Source organism: Cuculus canorus, chromosome 2, assembly GCF_017976375.1.
Source record: "Cuculus canorus isolate bCucCan1 chromosome 2, bCucCan1.pri, whole genome shotgun sequence".
NCBI classification, from domain to species: domain Eukaryota; kingdom Metazoa; phylum Chordata; class Aves; order Cuculiformes; family Cuculidae; genus Cuculus; species Cuculus canorus.
This window is the reverse complement of record NC_071402.1, coordinates 119,150,742-119,174,585: the sequence shown is the minus strand read 5'-3', so window position 1 is coordinate 119,174,585 and position 23,844 is coordinate 119,150,742. Positions and strand designations below refer to the sequence as shown.

The 23,844-nt window shown below is 42.4% G+C and overlaps 2 protein-coding genes across 7 annotated transcripts in view; one reads left to right on the top strand and one right to left on the bottom strand.

Moving 5' to 3' along the window:
- Positions 1-661: 661 nt before the first annotated feature.
- Positions 662-13,762, bottom strand: METTL6 (methyltransferase 6, methylcytidine). 6 transcript variants are annotated; one of them, XM_054058325.1, is made up of 6 exons: positions 13,674-13,762; positions 10,502-10,882; positions 9,717-9,851; positions 8,342-8,512; positions 6,186-6,327; positions 677-3,397 (listed from the first exon to the last, which is right to left on the bottom strand). In XM_054058325.1, exons 2-6 carry the CDS (start codon positions 10,781-10,783, stop codon positions 3,249-3,251), a joined length of 879 nt encoding a protein of 292 aa, XP_053914300.1. In that variant the 5' UTR covers positions 10,784-10,882; positions 13,674-13,762; the 3' UTR covers positions 677-3,248. The 6 variants fall into 6 exon arrangements, with proteins under 6 accessions (XP_053914302.1, XP_053914300.1, XP_053914297.1 ...); XM_054058322.1 differs by lacking the exon at positions 13,674-13,762 and adding an exon at positions 13,335-13,459; XM_054058324.1 differs by lacking the exon at positions 13,674-13,762 and adding an exon at positions 13,277-13,295.
- The window catches only part of EAF1 (ELL associated factor 1), a 25,540-nt gene continuing 15,035 nt past the window's right edge, over positions 13,340-23,844 (top strand). The window contains exons 1-3 of the mRNA XM_054058328.1: positions 13,340-13,540; positions 18,665-18,759; positions 21,913-22,049. Coding sequence (XP_053914303.1) covers positions 13,438-13,540; positions 18,665-18,759; positions 21,913-22,049 — 335 coding nt within the window. The 5' untranslated portion in view covers positions 13,340-13,437. The remainder of the gene's footprint in view (positions 13,541-18,664; positions 18,760-21,912; positions 22,050-23,844) is intronic.

Below are 23,844 nucleotides of genomic sequence, written 5' to 3'. Positions count from 1 at the left end.
ATGCACCCCATCAGTTACTGGACTCACATTAAGAGGCAAGGATTTCTTAAAACTGACTTAACTTCCTCAAACTTTACCACAGTTACAAAAACTTGCAATGATTTACAGTTGACAGAAGCAGAACCATAGAGACCAAACAAAGCTTTCTAACTATTCATCTTAAAATAACCTCTGTTATATGACAACTGTAGCTGAAGGACTTTCTGGCACGGACACTAATGCATGCTACTTTATTCTCCAGGTCTGACCATAAATAAGACTGAACGAGAAACAAAAAAATTTGAACTACTCCTCTCCATTTAATATGTTGCTACACAGTAAGTGATAATTCCTCAAGCAGAAATACACAGGAACACTGAAGCTACAGCCACAAAGAGGTATACTATTGCCCTACCTTGAGTATTGTGTGCAGGTTTGGGCACCACAGTATAAAAAGGATATAAAGCTACTGGAAAGCTTCCAGAGGAGGGCCACAAAGTTAGTGAAGGGTTTGGAGGGGAAGTCGTATGAGGAAGAGCTGAAGTCACTTGGTCTGTTCAGCCTGGAGGAGACTGAGAGGAGATCTCATCGCAGTTTACTGCTTCCTCACAAGGGAAGGAGGAGGAGAAACAGGCACTGATCTCTTATCTCTGGTGACCAATGACAGGACCTACGGAAATGGCAGGAAGATGTGCTAGGGAAGGTTTAGGTTGGATATTAGGAAAGGATCTTCACCCAGAGGGTGGTGGAGCATTGGAACAGGCTCCCCAGGGAAGCAGACATGGAGCCAAGCCTGGCAATATTCAAGAAACATTTGGACAATGTCCTCAGTCACATGGTGTGAATTTTGTGGTTGTCCTATGCAGGTGTAGGAGTTGCATTCAATGATCCTTGTGGGTCCTTTCCAAGTCAGGATATTCTGATTATTTTTCAGACAATAGTTAATTCAGTGTAAAATGGAAGTTAATGACTGCCTGCAGCCAAGTCTATTGGGTTGACTGAAACCTTCCAATTTTTAATACACGTCTATATTTCGTTTCCCTTTTTGGTATGCTCACTTCAGTGCATTTGCCTTTGCATGTGTTGACGATCATATGCCAAACTGACATAGAGCCACATAAGGCAATCCTTCAGTCTCATTTATGCACTATACACTCTGAAAGAACCAAACATTCAGTCTTGTAAGGCACTTGCTGTGACAGAGTTCAAACAGCACGAAAAATCATCAGAGCTCAGTAGTGGAATGGCTATGCTAAAGAGGAACATTTGCTGAGGGAAGCCACAAGATGGTGATTGCTCAGATTATAATAACGTTCTCATCGTTATACCCATAAAGAACATATTTTTTCATTTACTGTAAGTGTTACTAGATATTTATTACTGGTGTGGCAGAAAGTGTTAATGGGTTACACAGCAAGGGTCAGCAATGTATAAATCCCCAGGATGATACTCTCCATAAAGGAAGGAGATGTCATGTAATAACACTCCTCAAAGAGTCATTATGAGAATTGTGTGGTTAATCTCTTTTTCCTCCGAGGCCAAAGTTTGATGACACAATAAATACAGCTTTGTGGCTCATGGTATCAGACGAAAAGAAAAGCTGTGGTCCCCTGACACAAAGCAATGACCTGCTGCAAATTGATTTATAAACCTATCAACTGAATAAGGCCTCTGGCAGCTCAAATTTGCTTGAAAAATTCTGACTGGTTAACTTCGTAACATTAGGCTTTATGCTGGAAAAGCTATTACTTCTTTCCCTTCATGCATCCACAGCCAGTGTTAAGAGAGCTGTGGGGAAAAAAAATCATTATCATATCTTATGACTAGTTTGCCATAAACAGAGGCAAATACTCACCTCTGGTCCGCATCAGGTGTGTATGATCGGGTCATCTAGCAATACACAAGCCCAGTGGAATGGCAACCTGAATCAAATCAATCAATCACCAACTAATATATACCGCAAGAGATGAAATTCCTACTCAGAACAGGGCCACCCTCAAATAAAGTCATAGGTTGCTCAAGGCGTTGGCCAATCCATTTCCGAGTATTTCCAAGGGCAGAGGTTCCACAACTTCTCTGGACCCTGTGCCAGTGTCTGACCTCCCCTTATACATAAGAAGTAAAAAAAAAATGTGAGTATTTAATTGGAATATCCCTTGTTGCAACTTGCCTATATTACACAAGATCAGCAGAGCCCATTGCACAAGTCACCAGATACTTCTGAGCTTCCTGTGATGCAGAGCAGCTGTTCAAAAGGTAGGTTAAAAGATTCAAACATATTTTGAGATTATATCATCCAAGAACAAAGAAGAGGTCCTGCAGTGCAAAGTGTCAGGGCTGTTGAAGGAAAAGAATGAAGTTTTTTAAGGCCACCAAGTCTGTGGCTGGCTATGAGCCATAGTAGTAATACAGTGGCTTCTGGTGTAGGAACAGCAAAGACCAACACCTTTCCCGAGAGTGATAGAAAAGAATTAAGACCTCTGCTCAGTTCGGGAAAGAAGCAGTTGGCTACACTTGATATAAAAGAAAGTACTTCTGACTCACTGGTTTTGCTTCCAAACAGGAAACTGACTTGCAAAACCTCAACTATTTCTGCTCACCAAATGAAGACTATCTGAAATTAATTAAGGATAAAGACAACCTGATCCTCTAACAACTTCCTTCAAGCACGAAATCAGATAAATCAAGATCTTATTTAGAATATAAATATTTGTTTACATATCCAAATACTGAGCACATTAAAAAGACACCATTACTAAAATACCATAGCAGCTTACATTATGCCACTCACCAAGTCCTTTTCATCCCTGTGTCTGAGAAATTATACTCAGAAATCCTACAAGTACTGGAAGTAGATGAAATACTGTAATTTTAACACGTCACAAAAAGCATACGTGATAGGAAACACAGGATACTTATTTTTTTAAAAAAAAATTTAATAAAAATGGAAATAATTATGATGAAAACCAATGAAAACTAGTGCTTAAAATTAACTATGTTTTGTGTGCTTCACCTGATCCTCCAACAATGCTGCACAGCATTTACTTCAGAAGCAGGAATACAGACACTCAACAGGTTGCCTGCATCACTAAACCATCTTAAATTTGAATTAGAAATAGAATTCATATTTCACATCCGAGGGTGAAAACCAACAAGAGGTACTGGATGCGGTCATTTCTGGTTTTCCAGAAAAATAACCACACACAAGGAAAAAACACATGCTAGCTTCCATTCCAAACAAGCAACGCTGCTGCTAAACCAGCAAGAACTTATGTCTTACTGAAAGGCTTTTGAAATTTGCTTTGAAGAAAAACTCTTGGAACACGCAAGTCTTCTTTCCTGTTCACCGTTTCTCGCTGCACATATTCATTGACCACTTGCTCATATCCTTCAGCCTCAAAAAGCTGAGACAAGAACTCTGCAAGAGAATTTTAAAAAAATTAGATGAAATACCATGCTTAAGCTATTTTTAAAGCACTAGTCAGCATTATATAAGTACATGTTCTTGTGTGCTACAGCATGAAAATCACACAGGCCTTCAGATTTCAAGCTGTTGTATGTGGGCAGGCTGCTGAACACAAATCAAAGCAGATCTCTTTTAAAACATCCACCTGAGCAAAACAGCTTAACAACCTAAGCAAAACTGGGGCTTAAGCCAATTACTCAGTTTAGTTGCCAAAACTTGCCACATCTCTTATTTTTATTGAGCCTCGCCATCTTCCTCATGACTGACAGCAGTGCGTTTTCACTGTGCACAGCTGACCTTCACTAGCCGAATATGTAATTTATTCCAAATATTCCAAAGGTAATCCATCCCTGCTTGAGGAAGAATGCCATCCTCTGTTATCAGACACCGACAGGCCATGGCCCAAGACAAAAATGGACAAAACTGCAAAACGGATAGAGTGGTACCAACCCTCCACTAAGTCAAACTTAAAGTATTTTCCATAAACAGAAGAATCTTCCTCTCCCCTTAAGGGAAGGCATGTCTCCCTCAGGGAAGGCAGAAGTACCTCATCAACAGGATGACCTTTGCAGCAGAAAGGGCTGCTCATGCTACTGACTTGTCATGTTAATTAAAAATCATCACAATTTCACAAAAAAAAAATCCAGCCATTCTAAACTCGTGCTACTTGAATAGAATAGAAAACAAAGAACATGCCATTTTTTCACTGCTCAGCGGGAGATCAACTTGATGAAATGGTTGATCATGTGGGTGCAAGAATCCCAGCAGCAGAAGAGGTGGTGGACAGAGGAAGGAAGATAACACTCACTTCGGTGGTAGCACAGGCTTGTATCAACCTAGGCCCATCAGGAAGCCACAGGCACTGATTGTAAACACAGTACATTCATGTAAAACAGAGAACCCACATCAATGAAATGTAAATAAACAGTTAAGTGTGGACCTCTTGAAATCTCGTTGTCGGGAACTTACACATTTTTCTTAACACAAAACTACAACCATGTATTCCTCCACAAATTTAGCATTATTTCAAGCACTGGAAGAATGTTGGGGTCTTTTTTGCCATGGAAGAAGCTCAGTGTTGTTATCTGAGACCAGATAAATTATAAAAAAGCATCATTCAAACCATCCCACGCAGCAATTACTTGATGTACCAGTGTAGTGCTAAGCAAATAAAAAATAGCACAGGTTGCAAACTGTGAGGAAATGATGGGAGTTATATTTCTAGTAACAAAAGAATTCAAGCACTGAGCAATATTTATGTGTAAATCAGTGAGATGAATGAGAACATCATGATTAAAAATGGGAGCAGAGGTGGGCCATGAGACACCCATAGACCAGCCCAGGCAAAACAATTGCTAACAAGAGAAATATAAGAGAAATTCTCTCTTTTCTCCTTCCTTCCTCTTCCTCCTCCCTACCTCAATTATTCCCCCAAAGCAAACATGCATACTAGCAAGGAATTTCTCATTCAGAAACAATTCAAACACACAATAAATAAGGAATTTAAAATTCCACACCTAGGTTACTCTCTTATTTGTTCCCTTTAGCATCTATTCTTTGTTAAAACAGAACTAAAAATCACTCAACAAATAACAGTTCTAAACATGCTTCAATGAAGCTGTAGCTCAGCCAATGTTATCTTAGATTTCATCATTGTCCTGTAAAGAATAGGGAGAGCTCAGACAAGATTAATGGTTTTTATATATCAGATGCAATTAGATAATACGTTATGCCATAAAATATGAATAACATTTACTTGGCTCCAAATTAGTCTCTTCAGTGGCTGTGTTTTGCTTTAGCATAAGAACAAAGAGCCCCACGGAAATAAACACACAGCACTTATTACACAATGCCCTATAATTGATAGGGGGAAGTAATGGTTCACTGAACTTTAGCACGAGGAATTGGGAGTTAGAAGACGAGCTATTAATCCCAACTGACTGTGACAGTCTAAGCAATTTTCTTTGTGTATTTGTGCTTCAAATTCTCCACCAGTAAACTGCAGTAATTATCTCCCTTCCTAAAGCATTATGAGCACTAAACAAAGAAGTGTTTAAATATTGTACCACGTGGAAATGTTTTTTGAATCATCTTTACTAAAAAAACAGAAGACAGGGTGACCACAGCTGGTCAGTGCTATCTCAGATGGATTTGTGCACAGGCTTCCCAGTGCTGTAGTCATGGCTCTGCTTTAGAAGTCATTGACTTCTTCAGTAGACCTCATCTTCCACACCTGGAAGAGCCTTGCACAAAGAATGACGCCAAGACAGCCACTTAGTCCATAGAATCAAGGAATGGTTTGGGTTGGAACAGACCTTAAAAATCATCCAGTTCCAAATCCCCTGCCGTGGGGGCAGGGACATCTTCCACTAGGTCAGGTTGCTCAAAGCCTCATCCAGGCTGGCCTTGAACACCTCCAGAGGTGTTGCTTCATGAAAATGATCAATTCTGTTACTGAACTTTGGTCTTTTTCCTTGAGATAATGAATCTGAATGAAATTTTGAAAAGCAAATTTTGAAACTGCTGCTCTGGGCACATACAACAATGCTTGTAAAGAACAAAGTGCTCCAAAAAGCCCTACCAGTCAAAATACCTTCTTCCTCCCCAAAAGGATGGCAAATCAAGTACACTACAATTTAGCAGTTCATCTACGTAAAACAAAACTTCCATGGATATCTTGGCAATTCCCTGAAGCAAGCTTAAACAGAAGATTCATAGAAAAGAAAGCAGCGTGTCTTACCTTTAGTAAAAAAATACGATCTTGTCCCGTCTTGTCTAACATAAAAATTTTCTCCAAGTTTGCTGCCAGATTTAAACCTGAGCATTGCATGATCATACAGTCCATAGTCTCTGAACAAGACACACTTGCCTGGTTTTAATACCTGTCAGATAATACAAATGTCAGATAACATATGTTTTAATAAGGTAAACTGATCTAGCCCAACATATATATATTTATTGGAATACAAATACAAATAAACACACTTAGTGTATACACGCTAAGACAAGGTATCCTAACACATTTACAACACACAAGCAACCTATACAGAATTCATTCCCCTGTGCAACAAAACTGGAGAGTGTCCAGAGGAGGGTCACAAAGTTGGTGAAGGGCCTAGAAGGGAAGTCATACGAGGAGTGGCTGAAGTCACTTGGTCTGTTCAGCCTGGAGAAGAAGAGACTGAGGGGAGATCTCATTGTGGTCTACAGCTTTCTCACAAGGCAAGGAGGAGGAGCAGGCCCTGATCTCTTCTCTCTGGCAACCAATGATGGGATCTCAGGGAATGGCAGGAAGATGTGCCAGGGGAGTTTCAGGTTAGATATTAGGAAAAGGTTCTTCACCTAGGGGGTGGTGGAGCTCTGGAACAGGCTCTCCAGGGAAGCAGTCACGGTGTCAAGCCTGATAATATTCAAGAAGCATTTGGATGACGCCTTCAGATATATGGTGTGAAATTTTAGGGTTATTCTATGCATGGATTGGAGTTGGACTCGATGATCCTTGTGTGTCCCTTCCAACTCAGGACATTCTATGATTCTATGAAAAAAGTTGTATATGCACTGGGTTGTCTGCTCTTAAAAATGCTTCCCTACGAACAGTAGACTACAAAAAGTTTTAAGATTCTTGTTTGGGTGCTGATCAGTTAAATAAGCTTTTTGCAACATTCTTCAAATACAGAGGAAAGGAGAAAATATACAGTTTAACAACCAAAATTATGTCCCAACAGAGTCTTTTCTTTGTAGTGCAGTATACAGTCCAGCACCTGAATTTACTTAATGATTAAAACCAAAATTTAGAATAACGTGACATTTCTTTTTTCACGTGAGAGAGAAAAATGCTGCAATATAATAAGAAATAAAAAAGGAAGAGTTTCAGGAAAATGGGTTGCAGGCTAGGGGGGGAGGGCTGAGTGGGGTGGTGATGGTAATTATTCTTTGGCAAAGAAATCAAGCCACAATGAGTTCAAAAGTTAGAAGTACACGGTCACTGGCCAAGCTTACTTTAGACATTGGATGTGTGCACCCTTCCTACCTCATCAAATACCAGCTGTATTTGTTAGAGCAGAAAAGGAGTATTTGCCACTTGCAAATTTGTGCAGAAACCAACAAGCAAGTTAAAAGAACCAGGCATCTCCACAGATTAAACAGTGATGAGCCTTTCATGTGCACAAGCTACAAACCAATCCTGACTTTGGAAAACTGGGGTTATACCAAAAAATCTAACATTGCCTTTTCAAACTACTGAAGATAAAGCAGAGTATCTGAGAGTTTAAAACCCCAAATGTACACATATGAATAAATAAAAAATATATTGACTATTTCCCTCTGCAGGTCATATATGATGTCTCAGGAGATTTCAGAACAAGCACAGTTCAGAGTGCTTAATCCAACCTTTAGATGGGCCTGTCGTAATCTATCAACTAACAAAGGCAGCCCAGGGAGATGAGTCTCTCAAGATTAACATTTATCTCTGAACATCCCACTTCTAAATCACCACAGATCCAGCGTGCTTAATAATAACTATAATGTCCTAACCGCAAGTCACTGTATCTTTTGGAAGTCAATTTTGGTTCACTGTCATTCACACCTTTTCAACACAGACATTTCTGCAATTCATAAATATTACTTATAGCTACAACCTAGGAGCCCAAGTCACAGGTTCAAAATACCTTTTTCTTATGCCGACATCATGCAACCGCGCAATTCCAAGAGAGGAAAAAAAAGCGTTGTAAAACATTTTAGTTCCGTATACTAGGTGAACTAACTAAATACATGCATGGAATACAGTGTAAAAGATAACCATTACAAGAGCGGTTATTTTCTCGAGGGAAAAAACCCATACTTTCAAGCTAGAAAGAAGAAAAGTGCTTTAAAGGCTGTGAAATCAGCTGGCTTTACCTTGTAAATGTTCTTCAAGACAAGATGCATTTTGTCAGGATGAATGGCAGAAAGCACAAATATAAGTGTGACAACATCCACAGAATCTGCTAGCATATTTTCTAGAAGATCATCTTTGGTAAGATCACACTGGAACACTTTACATCTTTCAGCACTGTATAAGGCATTTTTCTAGGGAAATGGAAAGAGCACGCTTTCACCAAAAACAATCGGCATTTGTTCTTGCAAATAAATCTTGTGAAACTAATCTGTAGAGTGACACAAAACACACAGGCAGAAGAACATTACCTCCCAAGAGGTGATGAAAGCTATCAGAAATTCTTTGCTGCATAGTACAACAGCAAAACTACGACTACTAAACAGAACAGTATTTTAAAACAGGAATTTAAGAAGGAATGTGTGTTAAGACAGTTCAGAAAACAAACCATTTCTGTTTTAGCGATGCTTCTACTCTTTAAAAATGCAGAAATATTAAAAGAAATTCTCTATTACAAGGTGATTACAGCTCTTGAGCTAAAAGTAGACTGTATATGGTTCTAGTTCATGTCACATAACCTGCAGCTGGGCTGTTCCAGCCCACAGTTCTGCTGGGTAAAAGGAAGCCTGGTCTTGGCAAGAAAGAAGTTCTGCAAGGGCAGTGGAGGCAGATACCACTAAGTCATCCAAAATCTAGGGCACACACTCAGCCCAACCTCATCTTACAGCACAGCTGTGGCATCCCAAGGAGCTGCTGTACTCCCCTGTTGGTCACGTGTCTTTCTTCCCATCTTGCCCATGACATATGCAGTATGTGCCTCACAGTTCTCAGTCACAAATGTCCCACAAGAGAATGATTTAAAATAACAAACACATGGAAATTTACCAATGATTACAAATTTAATAAACCGGGAGACTTTTAAAGCCCAAAAGCACGACCAGCCTTGCTGGAAGGCTTAAATTCGGTCTGTGGTACCACCTACCTATAGCTATTTCTAATCAGGCTACAAACTTCCTTAACAATAACTTTCATAGCCATGTTTTCAAGATTCTCCCTGAGACTCTCTGCGCTCCACAAATTTCAAGGGCAAGCTTCCATCCCAAACAAATTTTGCCTCTACTGCACAGTAAGCAAGGACATAGTAGCACTCCCCAAAAACACTAGTAGTACACATATATTACCATAATGCTACAATTTGATGCTGAAAAACTGTCTTGAGCAATGATTCAGCTCCTTGCATAGGAGCTCCACTGAAATGGATCAGTGTCCAATTTTTGGCAAAAGCTATTCCACCCTTCTTGCAGAAAGGAAAGCAAGTGAAGTCTGTCATTCCAGTCACTTGTCATTTAAGAAGCTTCTAAAGACATCCTGAAGAGAAGTTCCAAATATCAAACCAACCTTCACATACTCAACAGCTCTAGGAGAGAAATCACAGGCATACACAAAAATGTTCAGATCTTCTTCTAAGAGTGGAAACAAGCAGTTCCCAACCCCACAGCCTGCTTCCAGAATGGTCAGCTTCTGATCTGCAAACTGGGGAGGAAGAAATCAAAGATAGGTCAGCTTCTGATCTGCAAACTGGGGAGGAAGAAATCAAAGATAGGACACATAATTTTCGTTGTCCTCATGATATGAGCACAGACACTGTTCAATCAGCATTTCAAAAGCTATAAGCAATTGTAATTACAATTGATTAAAAAAACAAAGTAGGAATCCATCAGATCTACAAAACAGGAATCCTGATCTCTGCAAAATTACAAATCTTGTTAGACTATATTAATATTCCTTTAGTCATCTACCTCTTAACTAATCCACAGATTGTTGTACCATTTCTGTCTTTCATTTAGCTATAACGAACAACAGATGCATCTGGGCATTCCCCTTAATGATGTCCTGCAATTAGCCTGTAATTCTGGATGTGTTTCTTTAAAGTAGTGTTCTGAAGTGCACCAGCTTGCATCTGAAAGCGGAGCACAGAGTACCCAGTACAGGTCAATTATAAATTGAAATCAAACTCGTGCATGTGATTCTGAGGAGACATCCTTGATATTAAGAGAGACTATACAGGGCACTGCAAACTTAACATGTGGGAGCTCTTGCCCTAATGGCTTTGTTAGAAGTATTATTAAATCTTTTGGAAACAATCAATCCCATCTTTTACAGAGGAAGTATATAGATCTCACCTCCCGACATGCTTTTAACTCTTGAAACTCTCTGGTTGTCCAATGTCTGTCTTTGAAGAAGTTGGTGCTGTTTCTTTTGTAAAACAGATCCCAGTTCTTCTGTGCTTCTTTCTCCAGTCTTTGTTGTTTGAAGTCAGACACCAAAACCTGATCTTTTTCCAGTTTCTCAGCCTCTTCTGGACTAAGGATTCTTGCACTATGGCCTTTTTTTTGGAAAGCACCATCTTCAGCAGATGTTGTTACTACACTAAAGCAATTGGCTGACGCATTTTCTTGGAACATCCTAGACTCTTTCACACAAATTTGAATGGCAAAGACTAAAGGGTGATTTTTTTTTCTTCAGTATACATTTCCATCACTTAACTTAAGAAAAGAGAGGATCTAAAAGCAGAAAAATAAAGAGAAATAGTTACAGCATGCCCTTATTACAGTTTTATGGTGATCTGTCCTACCTGTTAGACTGTAAAGCCACCAGATTTCTCTTAATTTCAGAAATCCTCCACCTAAACTAACAACTCTGTATGACATCACACTGATGTCAAAGAAGATACTTAACCCAGCCTGCTAGTCTTCCCCCTGCATAACAGAAAGCTACCTAACAAGAGAAAGATGGTGCAGCTCTAAGTTTATTTTCACTAAAACTGACTTTAAAAACAAAGCAAGGGCTTTGTTTCTTGTTAACTCCAGTTAGAATACCTCAGCATATTACAGAATAACTGTAAAACAGGTGACATTTCAAAGCCCTGCTAAAGTCAATGAAAGAAAATATATCCAATATTAGCTTTTCTCCTTCCTGCTCACACCTGTGAGAAAACACTGGCAAAAATATCAGCATTTATATAACACCACATCACTCAAACAAGAGAGCAAAACCAGTTCTGTTGCCAAAATGCCCATAGCCAGCCTGCATCAGCATTGCTTCCGCTGCCTCCTCCTGAGGATCCACACTGGTTTTAACAACCACATGTGAGTTTATTTTCAGAAGATAAAAAAATGGAGCCATGAAAAGAGTTCTGCTTAGGCTAGGAAGGGACCCAAACCTTTTCTCTGATGTTCAACTAGTTCTGACCCCTGCCTTGCCACAAACAGCCAGATCCTAGATGATGGCACATATGAATTAAATCATGTATGTCCCTGTAACTCCCAGGGAAGCTCAGGCAGCCAAAACGTGTCACTCGCGTATGTCAGTGCCCAGAACCAGGCTTTGGTGTCATTTTACCAAAATGGAAATGAATGGAAATGCCCCATCCCTGGAGGCTTTCAAGACCAGTCTGGATGAGGCTTTGAGAAACCTGATCCACTGGGAGGGGGATTGGAACTATATGATCTTTAAGGTCCCTCCCAACCCAAACTATTTCACACTTCAATACCCACCCTAAAGCAAGATAAGAGCAATATTTCACTGATGTATTTTATCTTATGTGATACAAAAAAGAAACGTGTGCAATCAATATAAAGAACTCAAATTTTTGTCCAGCTTCACTGGAGACAGAAACACCCTTTTCTTCCCTTTCAAAAACAATGGAAAAAGTTACAGAAAAGAGGTCCCCTTGAAAGAAAGGCTCCACAAGAAGAGTATAGCATTAAAAGAGCTATACAATATAGCTCTATAATCGGCAAAATTTCTACCATATGCCTGGCACAAAAAGATTAATGTTCATATTTCTTCATAGGTCAAGCTAGAAAGAAACACCCAAGCCAGTCCTTTCACTGAACCGTTTGCCCTCAGAAAATGCTGCACTGGGAATCTACCATGACAAATACGGTTTAAACAGCCTGTGCTGGGGTGAAAGAGCCTTTTAAACAGTTAAACACCAGCTCTAAGCATTTAAAAGTTCAAACCCAGCCCTAAGACCACAAACAGGCCCCTCTATGCCAGTCCCCCCACGGGGGAAGCAGCTCCCTCGGTGGGGTCACCTCGAATATCCAGGCAGGGAAAAGCCCCTCCTGCCCTCCCGAGGGTGGGGAATGCCAGGCATCTGCGTCTCCTCTGAGGGACACCCCCATGGGACCCTGCGTCCTCGACGGGGAACACAGCCCCTGCCCAGCCCAGCACCCCCAACCCATTCCTCCTTGGCAGGGACCTCAACCAGTGCCCCCAACCCATTCCCTCCTTGGCAGTGACCTCAACCCAGTGCTCCCATTCCATTTCTCCTTGGCAGCGACCTCAACACAGCGCTCCCAATCCATTCCTCCTTGGCAGGGACCTCAACACAGTGGTCCTAACCCATTCCTCCTTGGCAGGGACCTCAACCCCGTACTCCCAACCCATTGCCCCTCGACAGGGACCTCAACACAGAGCTCCCAACCCATTCCTCCTCGGCAGGGACCTCAATCAGAGCTCCCAACCCACTCCCCTCTGGTGAGGATCGCATCCCAAACTCAGCCCAGCGTTCCCAACCCTCCCGTTCCCCTCGAACTGGGGTCACAGCCCCTGCTCACTCCAGGGCTCCCAACCCTCCCGCTCTCCCTAGGCTGGGATCGCAGCCCTTGTTGGCCCCGGCGCTCCCAACCCGCTCCCACTCGCCAGGGTCCGCAGCCCAAGCTCAGCCCATCGCTCGCAACCCCTTCCCCCCGGCAGGGACCGCAGGCTCCGCTCAGCCCGGCGCTCCCAACCCGCTACTCCCGACGGGGACCTCAGCCCGGCGCTCCCAAACCCACCCCCTCCCCGGCAGGGACCGCAGGCTCCGCTCAGCCCCGCGCTCCCGCCCCGCTCTGCTCGGCGGGGGGACCCCAACCCGGCTCAGCCCAGCGCCCCCGATCCACTGCCCGCACCCCGGCTCAGCCCATCGCCCCCCCGGCTCCCCCGGGGTGGCCCCTCCGCCCGCCTCACCGCCCGCCGCCGGCCCCGGAGCGCTTTCCCGGCTGCACGCGGCCCCCGGAAGGGCGCACGGCGGAGAGGAAGGGACCGGGAGAGGAGAGGCAGGAGCGGGGCCATGAACGGCTCGGCGAACTCGCTGCTGGACAAGGAGGAGCACCCGCTGCAGCTGGGCGAGAGCTTCGAGCGGCGGCCCAGGGCCTCCTTCCACACCATCCGCTGTGAGCGACACCCCCCTTCCCTTCCTTCCCTTCTCCCTCGCCTCTCCTCCCGCTCCCCGTGCCCTTCTCCCGCTCCTTCCCGCCGGGCACCGCCCGAGCAGCAGCCCCGCAGCATCCAGGGTCCCGTTTTCACCCAGCAGCGATCACAAGTGACATCAGCCGGGAATAAACACGCGGAGCCGCGCTGCAGGGATGTGGGTTCGCGTGACGAGGCGGTGCAGTTTGCTTTATCAAAAAAAGGAAGCTCCCATAAGGGTTTTCCTGGTCAGTGTCTGTTCCAGGCTCTAGAAAACATGTATTTTACAAGGTGGTTTGGGTTTTTTTTTCCCTGGGTTTTAGCTTTGAGGAAGTCAGTCCTCAGCTCCTGTGAACGAAGCTTTTCTTCTTTTCTTCACGATGAGGGTGGTGAGACACCGAGACAGATTGTCCAGGAAAGTTGTGGCTGCCCCATCCCTGGAGGTGTTCAAGGCCAGGTTGGATGGGGGTTGAGGAGCCTGATCTAGTGGGAGGTGTGCCTGCCCGTGACAGGGGAGTTGGAACTGGGTGGTCTTGGGGTTGTTCAGCCACAAGAGAAGGCTCCGAGGAGACCACATAGCAACCTTCCAATACCCTTGTAGCCCTTCTGAAGGGGCTACAAGAAAGCTGAGGGGGGCCTGTTTACAAAGCCTTTTGGTGATAGGACTAGGGGCAGTGGGTATAAACTGGAGGGGGCAGATTTAGACTAGACATAAGTAAGAAATTCTCTCACGATGAGAGCTGGTGAGGCACTAGCATAGGTTGCCCACGGAGGTTGTGGATGCCCCATCGCCAGAGGTGTTTAAGGCCTGGTTGTGTGGGGCTTTGAGCAGCCTGGTCTGGTGGGAGGTGTCTCTGCCTGTGACTGGAGAGGGGATTGGAACTAGATGATCTTTAAGGTCTCTTTCAACTCCAACCATTTTATGATTCTAAGCTGGAGCCCTGGTGAAGGTGCCTGAATCTGTGATGTGCGAGGGACAGAGGCAGCCAAGGGCAGGGGCCCCGCCGTCCTCACCGAAGTTCCCTCCAGGGTCTGCTTGCTTCTTCAGGGCCATCCCCTCCCCACCTGCTGCGGGGGTCCCAGCCCACACAATGCACCCTCCCTCTTGTTCTGGCTGCACCTTTGTCCCCTTCACCGTGCATCTTCCCATCTTTCCCTCCTGCTCCCCCAGCGCCTGGCTCCCCACTTTCCTGATCCCTCTGTGTCTGTCTCCTCCCTTTCCTCCCCACCTTCCCTCCTATTCCCCTCAGTGCCCATCTCCCCGCTTTCTTTCCTGCCTGTCTCCCTGCTTTCCTTCCCACTCCCTCAGTGCCTGTCTCTCCGCTTTCCCTCCTGCCCCCCTCAGCACCCATCTCCCTCATTTCCCTGCCACCCGGTTCCCCACTTCCCTTCAGTGCCTGTCTCTCCTTTTTCCCTCCCACTCCCCTCTGCACCCATCTCCTTGCTTTTCCTCCCACTCCCTCGGCACCCATGTCCCTCCTTTCCTGCTCCCTCAGCACCTGTCTCCCCACTTTCCTCCCTGCTTTCCCTCAGCACCTATCTCCCCTTTCAGTCCCACTTCTTTCAGCACCCATCTCCGTCCTTTCCCACTCCCTCAGCACCTGTTTCTCCACTTTCCCTCAGCTCCCGTCTCCCCTCTTTCCCTCCCATTTTCTCAGCACTCATCTCCCTGCCTTCCTGCTCCACTAAGCACCCATCTCTCCTCTTTCCCACTCCCTTCAGCACCCGTCTCCCCACTTTCTTTCCCACTTTCCCTCCCACTTGTCTCCCTGCTTTCCTTCCCGCTCCCCTCAGCGCCTGTCTCCCCCTTTCCTCACTCCCTCAGCACCCATCTCCCTGCTTTCCATCCCTCTCCCTCAGCGCCCATCTCCCTGCTTTCCATCCCTCTCCCTCAGTGCCCATCTCCCTGCTTTCCATCCCTCTCCCTCAGTGCCCATCTCCCTGCTTTCCTTCCCACTCCCTTAGAGCCCATCTCCCACCTTCCTTGCTCCCTCAGCACCTTCCTTCACTCCTTGCCACCCCATGAGTGTTTTCCCCACAGAGATATCCCACCCTGGTGGGCAGCCCGAGTGGAGAAGGGGAAGGTGAATGTTGGCAGAGACCACTGTTAGAGAGGAAGGTTTGAAGGGCAAGCCAGGGCAAACAGACCCCTTATGAAGTTTTTCACGAAATGTGCTTGAATCCCTTAGGAGCATAAAGCAAGTCCCTCCGTGGTTCCCTATTTTTTGTTATTTTATGGCAGTTGCAGGATAGGTCACTGCTGGCCCTAGCTTCGTGGAGTGTCTGGAGACGAGGGCAGCTGGTTGGCAGCTGGAGCACCCGCAGTTCAATTTTTAATTGGATTTTTTTGTGATGAGGCAACTCATAACCCAGCAGCCCCGTCCCTGGCTGTCCCGAGTCCAGCTAGCTGCAATCAGTCACTTCCTAGGAGAGCCAGCAGAAATTACTTGCACATATGAAGTACTGCCTAATAAGTGAGATAAATCCTGAGATAGGGTTTTGAGCAGTGATGATGTTTAGGGATAATAGGAAGAATGCTTGTTTTTTTAAAAGGTGCCAGATATTATTCCAACTGCTCTGTTTAGCATTGGGTACGTTTAATTTCATTTTAGAAAACTCTTTTTGAAGAGGAGCTCACAATATACCTGTACTTGAATTCTGTGGGCAAGAAATTGCTTTTTCTGCCCCTGAATGAGTCCAGGATTTAGAATGAGTAGTAAATCATGAACAGTAAATTAAAGTAAAACTAAACTTATATTTCAGTGGCTTTGTGGGAAAATTATACAGGTAATAGTGGGGAGGTTATTTTATGATGCATAATCCAAGGCCCAGTCTCATGGCCCATATTCATACCCTACAAGTAAGTAAGTTCAGTGCTATTAATCACACAAATGTGACTTGAATGAACAGCTTTCTAGATTGAACTGTTACTCAGATGGTCAGTGATTGAGATAAAGCTATTTTGCTCAGTCGTAAAATCCATTGTCTAGTGGACTAACACTTGAGTTTTGTGGGTTTTACCTTTCTGGTTACAAATTATTCTGCGATGCTGAAAAATATAATACCGTGTTTGGTATATTTAACTGTTCATACGTAACACTGAATGGTTTTATCCAACCCTAACATGCTAGCAAATCTCCATTTGTAAATCAAAATTTTAAAATAGCCCAACTATCGAATGAGGTTGTTGTCTGACAGTGTATGAATTAAACGCAAGCCACACCCAGAGACAAATACACTGGATTTCTGGAATTGCTTCAGTAATCCATTTCCTAATGAACTGCAAAGCCAAAGCTCTTAAGACTACGGCTGAAAGAATGCAGCTTTATTTCAAAAGAGCTTTCTGTGTACTGTATTTTTCCATCCGTGACTTTTTAAGTGAGATCTTTTCATTTCCTGGTTATACATTTTTTTTTCCTAACTGTTGATCTGGAATGATGTATCTGGGATCCGAGCATCATATTGTTCCCATAATCCTCTTCACACAAACTACAATAAGAGGATTTTATAGGCTAAATTTGTTTCAGCCTTCTTAAAATACTTCATTCCTTTCCGTAACATTTATGAAATACCGTACTGAAAAACAGGATTATCCCTATAAAACACGTCTTAGAAACATTTGACTTCTGGGAAAAGGACCATGGGTACATTTGGAGTATCATAAGTGCACTCGATCTACAGCAAGATTAGCCAAGCACACGCTCCTAGTGAGCTAACCAAATGCAAACAATTTGTTCAGTGTTTGTTTATAGCAACTTTATTTTGCTGATACCTAGGAAAGAAGTGTGACAGTGATATTCCTTTTAATTTAGTGACTGCACTGTTGAAACTCTTGATCCCTTTTTGGCAATGACACTCAGTCTTGTACAACTGGTTTGTTGTATTTAGCAAGCTTGCACATAAAGTAGGTGAGAAACAATAGCTAGAAATAGATTGCTCAGATGAGAATGAAGGGTATGAGTTGGTCTGGCAGTTCAGGCATGAGGATTAAGTCAAGTGTGTCTGATTCTGCTTGTTGTGCTGTCAAAATAAAACTCAGTTAAACATTAACGTTCTCTTAATGAGAATTTATTATGGCTAGGGTTTTGCTTTATTTTTTCCTGCAAATGTGCTTTTCATGGTGGAATAATATTTGAAATTTGTTCTGAGATATTAATTTCTTAATTAATGCAGTAATTAAAAACCTTGATCATGCATACGATTGTACCTCTTCATCTCCAGAGATGCTTGAATTGAATGGAGGCTTGTTTTAAAAAACAAAGCAAAACAAAACAACTAATATCTCTCTGTTCTTTTCACTTTGTCTAAATCCTCTGTCAAAAAATATTACAGGTTCTTATAGGTTTTTTTCTGTTTTTTATGGCTCATCAGTATGACAGAGTAATGAGAGGAAAATACTTTTGAGTTAAAATGTTCTTAGTTCAAATAAATGCACTAAACAGACTTGTTTGGGGGACAAAGCACTCCATACAGTGCAAAAAAGGTACTTAAAACTAGGGTTAGTTTTAAGCTATTAGTGTCTCACCTTAGCCTGGCTTTCCATCCACAGTCGTGTTCAACTAGCATTAAGCCTACTGAACTGAGCTCAGCGCCTCCTTTTTCCTCATAGATGAGATCTGAGGCCTCTACCCTTGAGGAGGTATTGTGGAGGCAAGGTGACAGCTAAATAGGCAGAAATATCAGTGAGATTAAAATGACTTGGTGTCACTGAATCAGTCCTTGGATTTGGAATTGGTGGGAGCCACACAGAGCTCTGGGTCTTGAAGTTCATGCTCTTTTGAGATTCATAGTACAGTTTTACATTTGTCTGCATAATTAGGTGTCACTCAGAGTCTGGAGTTTGGAGGAGTCTGCTTTTGGTCTCCAAACACAAGGTCTAGAACCTTATTTCCGTTTTGAAAAGGAAGCTTAAAATCTTGTACCATCAAATGGCTCGGGCAGTAAGCATAGACACATTGTACTGGTGCATTATTCCACCCCTGCTGTAAACCCTAGTGTGTATTTTAGCATTTCCTGGAATCACAGTAAATGTTCAGTGACTCTTTGCAGGGCTGGGTGGCACTTCTGAAGACTCTTAGAAATGTAATTGCAATTGTTTTCCTCCTTAGATGATTTCAAGCCAGCATCAATTGATACGTCTTGTGAGGGGGAGCTTCAAGTCGGTAAAGGAGATGACGTAACAATCACTTTGCCACATATTCCGGTAATTTTGTTATATACGTGTCCTTGTTTACTCTCGATCAAATTTGCAATGTGGTTACTGTCTAGTGTAAATGTTATTTTCACTTTCATATTTGCTAATACAAATGGGTGCAATATTTGAGCAGCCAGACTTGTAATGTGTTCTTAAGGTTGTTTTTGTAAGGTTCCAGTCTGTTTTTTTATTTGTGCATCCTTCCTTCCTACACTTCCTTAGCTGACAAGGCTTTTAGCTGTTTTCCATCCATTTATAGTGCTGTGGCTTAATGAAGAAAGGCAGAGTAATTTAGGCTTTGATCAAAGTTTGATGTTCAGAAGGCACAGGTAGGCCTGTAAGCGTATTCTTCCCCTTTCTAAAACACGGACAGATAGCACAGAGGATTCACTGCCTTCAGCTTAAGCTGTGAAAGCAGGGGGTTGGTTCTGGTGAGTGGCAATTAAGTGATTTCCCATCTACTTCCTCCTCAAATTATGCCATAAAGATCTACTGTTTGAGGATGATGGCCAAACAGCAATAAAACAAGACATCAAACTGTTTATTGGTGCAGCTGTTTTGTAGTTGAAAGTTCAGTGGTTTCCTTACCAAAAGAAAGTGCTTGCATGCTGGAACTGGGTGTGTTTTATTAGCTGAAGCTAATGCTGTGTGTTGAGACAATAAACCAGAATTCACAGACATCAGTGAGTTTGGTGGTTGCAGGGGGGCATCAGTCAGTTTAGAAGCCGTGTCAGATTCTTTTGGCAGTGTTTATCTTAGCACGTTCATGTTTTTAATTGGTAGGTGATGATACTATGGTAATTCTCACTGAATGAGGTTTAGCCTGCTTCCCCGGACTGTGTTTTTCTATGGCGTTTGTCACCTTTAGTGAAGCATGAGGTCACACAGTGGTTTTTGTTCATAAAAATAGTGATCACGGTAGTGCTATTTGAGAGCGGGTAACAGCTATGATTAAAAGCATTCAGTGGCATTCATCTTGGATTGATTGGGCTTTTGATTCATTTTCTGTGTTGAACAACATCACTTATAATACCCCGTTCCAAATCTATGCACTAATTTTAATTTTGATGATCCTCCCATGACTATGAGCAGCTTTAAGCTTATGGTACACTTCGGAGGCTTAGGCTGCACTAACTGCAGCCACCGTGCGTATGTTGTATCAAGGCGGTGCTGCCTGTGTTCTGAACAGAGAGCTGGAGAACACTGAGCATACTGGAAAAGAGTGAGAAGTCTTGAGAATCATTTCATCCTGACAAGATTTACTGCAGTTCTTGGATCCTGCTGTGGTTCTCAGTTGCTCAACAATGGGATAAGATACAGGTTCTAAGTTGTTCTTTTGAAATTGCCTGGGCCCTGAGGATATCTCAGGATATAATTTGCTCAGTGGAGGTATTTTGGTTTCCCTTGCTGCTTGGATAAATTGAAGTAATATTTTTATGTGTGGATTTAGTGGCTTTAATATTTGATAAACAGGCTTGGTTGGGGAATTGACCAATTTGTTACAAAACTCTCATGCATGAAAACAAATTGATTAAATGTCACCCATTTCATCTTTTACTACTTCTATGCTATAATCAGCAGAATCTGTAGGCCAGTGTTATTTAGGCACTGACATCAAACCTAAACATTTAATTTTAGGTACAAGGGCGGAACTGTTAATTTTCTTAAGCTGGGTTCCATTTCTGCTTACTTTTTTTTAGCCAGAAATCAGTCTTTCAGTTAGGAGGCTTCTGGGTAGCAAAATGATAGCCAACAAACTTTGATCAATTTTCGTTAAATTTGTGCTTTACACATTTCCTGGCTTAGCTGTCAACAGCAAGCAGGATTTGACTTTCAGTTTGCTTTTTGTTGTCCTAAATGTTGCTTGCCTCTCCTGAATGTAGGAATGATAAAAATGTGACATGCGTTTGAAGATTAGACTTCCATGTGTCATCTTTTCTGAATCCTATCCATATCTCTTACTGTATCCTTGTTGGGAATTCCAATTTTTCACCCTTATTGTTCCAAAGCCCTTTTAAATTCAAACATATCCTATTTATTAGCAATATAGAGAATAGAATTGCATTTGGAGTGGTTACAATATAATTGTTCCTTTTTGCTACTCGGAATAAAATGCAGAAGAGTGGTTTTTTTCCTTTTCTGCCTGATTGTGGTTGCTTTCCTACAGCATGTGCAAAGGTGCACATGTATAAAATTTTTTTCAATTTCTTTTGTGCAGTACCTATGCATTACAGAGAAGTCTGAGAAGGTTTCATAGCTGAGAACATAATTCTTCATAATTCTTTGTAACTCCCTCTTGAGTAACTTGTCCTTTTTTGACATGGTCAGGTGTGTTTCCATGCTGCTATGGGCAGATAAACCTAGATTCTGCTTCCAGTAACCCTAAACACAGGTGTACAAGACACCTGGATGTGGTAACACTGAGCATAATCTCAGCAGTATCAGTTAGCCAGATGCACCACCACATGGGTTTGTCTTTATTGCTTCTCAGTCTCGGCCATTAGGCTTTTATGGCTCTGTGCAGCATTGTGTGGATTTGGGGACTTTGTGGAAGGTGTCAAAGTACCTCATTTGCTTTTGAGAAGATGTTTTGGTATAATTGCATGGCATCTATATGCTAGTCTGACTTTGAAGAAGGCAGCTGTTCTTACATAGTTTGTGACAGTTGCTTGTAATCCACTGTGAAAATGCTATCTTTTTTTAGAAACAAATCAGTTTAAATTATTTTTCAATTGATCACTTATTTCTTTAGGCAATAGTTCTGCTGCACAAATAATTAGAACTTTATTTCTTATCCAAACCCAGGATTCCAAGTGCAGAAATGTCAAGAAGATTTCTGACACTTGTCAGAACCTACTATGGAAATCCAGTTATGTTACCATTTTGGGAATGAGAATTGTAAATAATTGCAGCCATGGAGAAGATGTCTTGTCACTGCAGAGACGCTTAAAATGATGAAAGGCGTAATATAGCTATGAGGAAACATCTGATCTACTGCATATAACTGTATTTTTCCCTTTTCATGAATGAACATATTCTGTAGGAACTAAACATTAACTGCTTAGCCTCTTGGTCAGACCAATACACGTATTTGTTTCTCTTAGTGTTTTATTTATTTTTTAGGGGAATATAACAAAAAAATGTGCTCTTCTTTGATACCAGGGTTCAACTCCACCAATGACTGTGTTTAAAGGAAATAAAAGGCCATATCAGAAGGACTGTGTGCTTATTATCAATCATGACACTGGGGAATACATGCTGGAAAAGCTTAGCAGCAGCATTCAAGTCAAGAAAACAAGGTAAAGCTGAGGATAGAGCTGTTGATAGAATTAATTCTTGCTGAATTTTTTTTTTTAGGCTGTCTTTTGAACCAGAACTCAGTTTTATTTCATTTGTACTGATGTTTAATTACTGAGCCTTATGACTTTGCATGACCAATTTTCTTGCCTAAAAATGCAAATAAGAGTGTGAATCCAAAAGTTAAGAATTTGTAAATTTGCCACTGCTGAAAGGACATGATTGTGGTTCTTCACCTCTGATGCTTTGAAGCTTTGGAAGCTGGCTGAAAGATCAGATGTGTTTCAGGAATCTCTGCTTAGCTGAAAAGACCATATAAATATTAAACTGTCAAGAGGATTGTTGAACTTTCTAGGTTTGTTCTGCTTGTGGGAGTTATGATGCTTTAATAATATGCTCTTAAGGAACAAGAAGCACTCATCCCTGTATTGGGTCAGTGATAGATAAAGTGGCGCACAAGTCCAAAGGGTGCAGTTGGGGCAGCAGGAAAAGAAAACTAGAAATAATGGCTGCGAGGTTTTGCCTGGAAGAATTGCTGAGGTCAGAAATCCTCTCAGCTTCAGTATGCTTATTTCACTTCACAAAAGCTACAAAGTGTGCCGTTGGAACATTTTTAGTAGTCTTGCTGCTCTGCAAGTACCTGAAGTCACTGGAACATGTTCTTTCAGCATCACTGCAACACTGGTTATGGAGATCTGAAGAGAAAGCAGTTATTCAAGTGTCTGGTGAAGAAGCAGCTCTTAAATGATTTTACAAGTTTTACATTTCAAAAAATAAGAGATAAATATTGCAGTGTAGAACTTCTAATTTCTGGAATTACTAGAAATGTGAGTTACTGCTCATCAGCAGTTGGCTGGAAGCTTGCAAAGAACACCTTCAGTTCAAGGTAAATGGACTGTAAACTTCTCTGAATCAGTGATGTGAAAACTCATCCATGTGACATTCATCCCGCCCGGTCGATATGAATGTGTCATAGATGAGATTTGAATTCCCTGTTCTGCTGGACTTTGTCCAGGTGAAGCTTACGTAAGAAAGGAGCAAAGAAGTGCGGGAAGGCTTAGGTTCAGCGAGGTGTTTGGAGTGACTGAGTTTTAGTTCTGGTGAGTTGAAAGACGTTTCAACTTCTTTCAAGCAGAGGCAAGGCAGATAAAAATTAGGCGTCTCTGTTTTGAGGAACAGTGCTTTGCAAAGTCATTCTGTTTTCTAGATCAGAAGTCTTTGTTTTTCCCCATGGGCACTTTGATCTTTAATGACCTGTTGACACTTTGTGGGAGCAGAGTTTTTAGTGTTATCATCTTGATGACATTCACGGGGGAGTAATTGCACTTATTCTGCATAAAACTTTCTGTAGTTCCAAGAGAATAATTAATACTGGGAACAATCTTTTGCTTTTACCTTTCCTGTGATAAAGTGAGTATATTCCCAAATCCTCACTTCTGTTGTACATGACTGTGTAAACTCTATTAATGTGGCATCCAATAGCTGCGTTTCAGTGATGAATGAGGAGATGGTTCTGTGCATAATTTTAGAAGTTGCATCTGCAGTTCAGTGGGGCACAGAGAAACCTGAGTTACAGGTTAGTCTACTAGCTCAGATGTCAGAAGCAGTTTAGGTGAAGCCTTGGGAAGTTCCACGTGGGCTTGTTTAACTTGTTTCTCAGTGGGCTTAGCTCACAGGCCCAAAGTGTCACATTGATGAGCTGAGACCCTCCTAGAACTGAAACTGAACTCCAATATCCACATAGGCTGCTTCTGTGCTATGTTACGTGAAGCCATACCCCCAAAAGCTTTGGTTATG

What these genes read in the sequence shown, in the direction of transcription:
- METTL6 (XM_054058325.1), bottom strand. Translation starts at nt 10,783, where the DNA reads ATGTTCCAAGAAAATGCGTCAGCCAATTGCTTTAGTGTAGTAACAACA. An exon ending in GAGCTGTTGAGTATGTGAAG is followed by an intron (nt 8,513 to 9,716) that starts GTTGGTTTGATA and finishes CCATTTCCCTAG; the next exon opens with AAAAATGCCTTATACAGTGC. An exon ending in ATCGTATTTTTTTACTAAAG is followed by an intron (nt 3,398 to 6,185) that starts GTAAGACACGCT and finishes ATTCTCTTGCAG; the next exon opens with AGTTCTTGTCTCAGCTTTTT.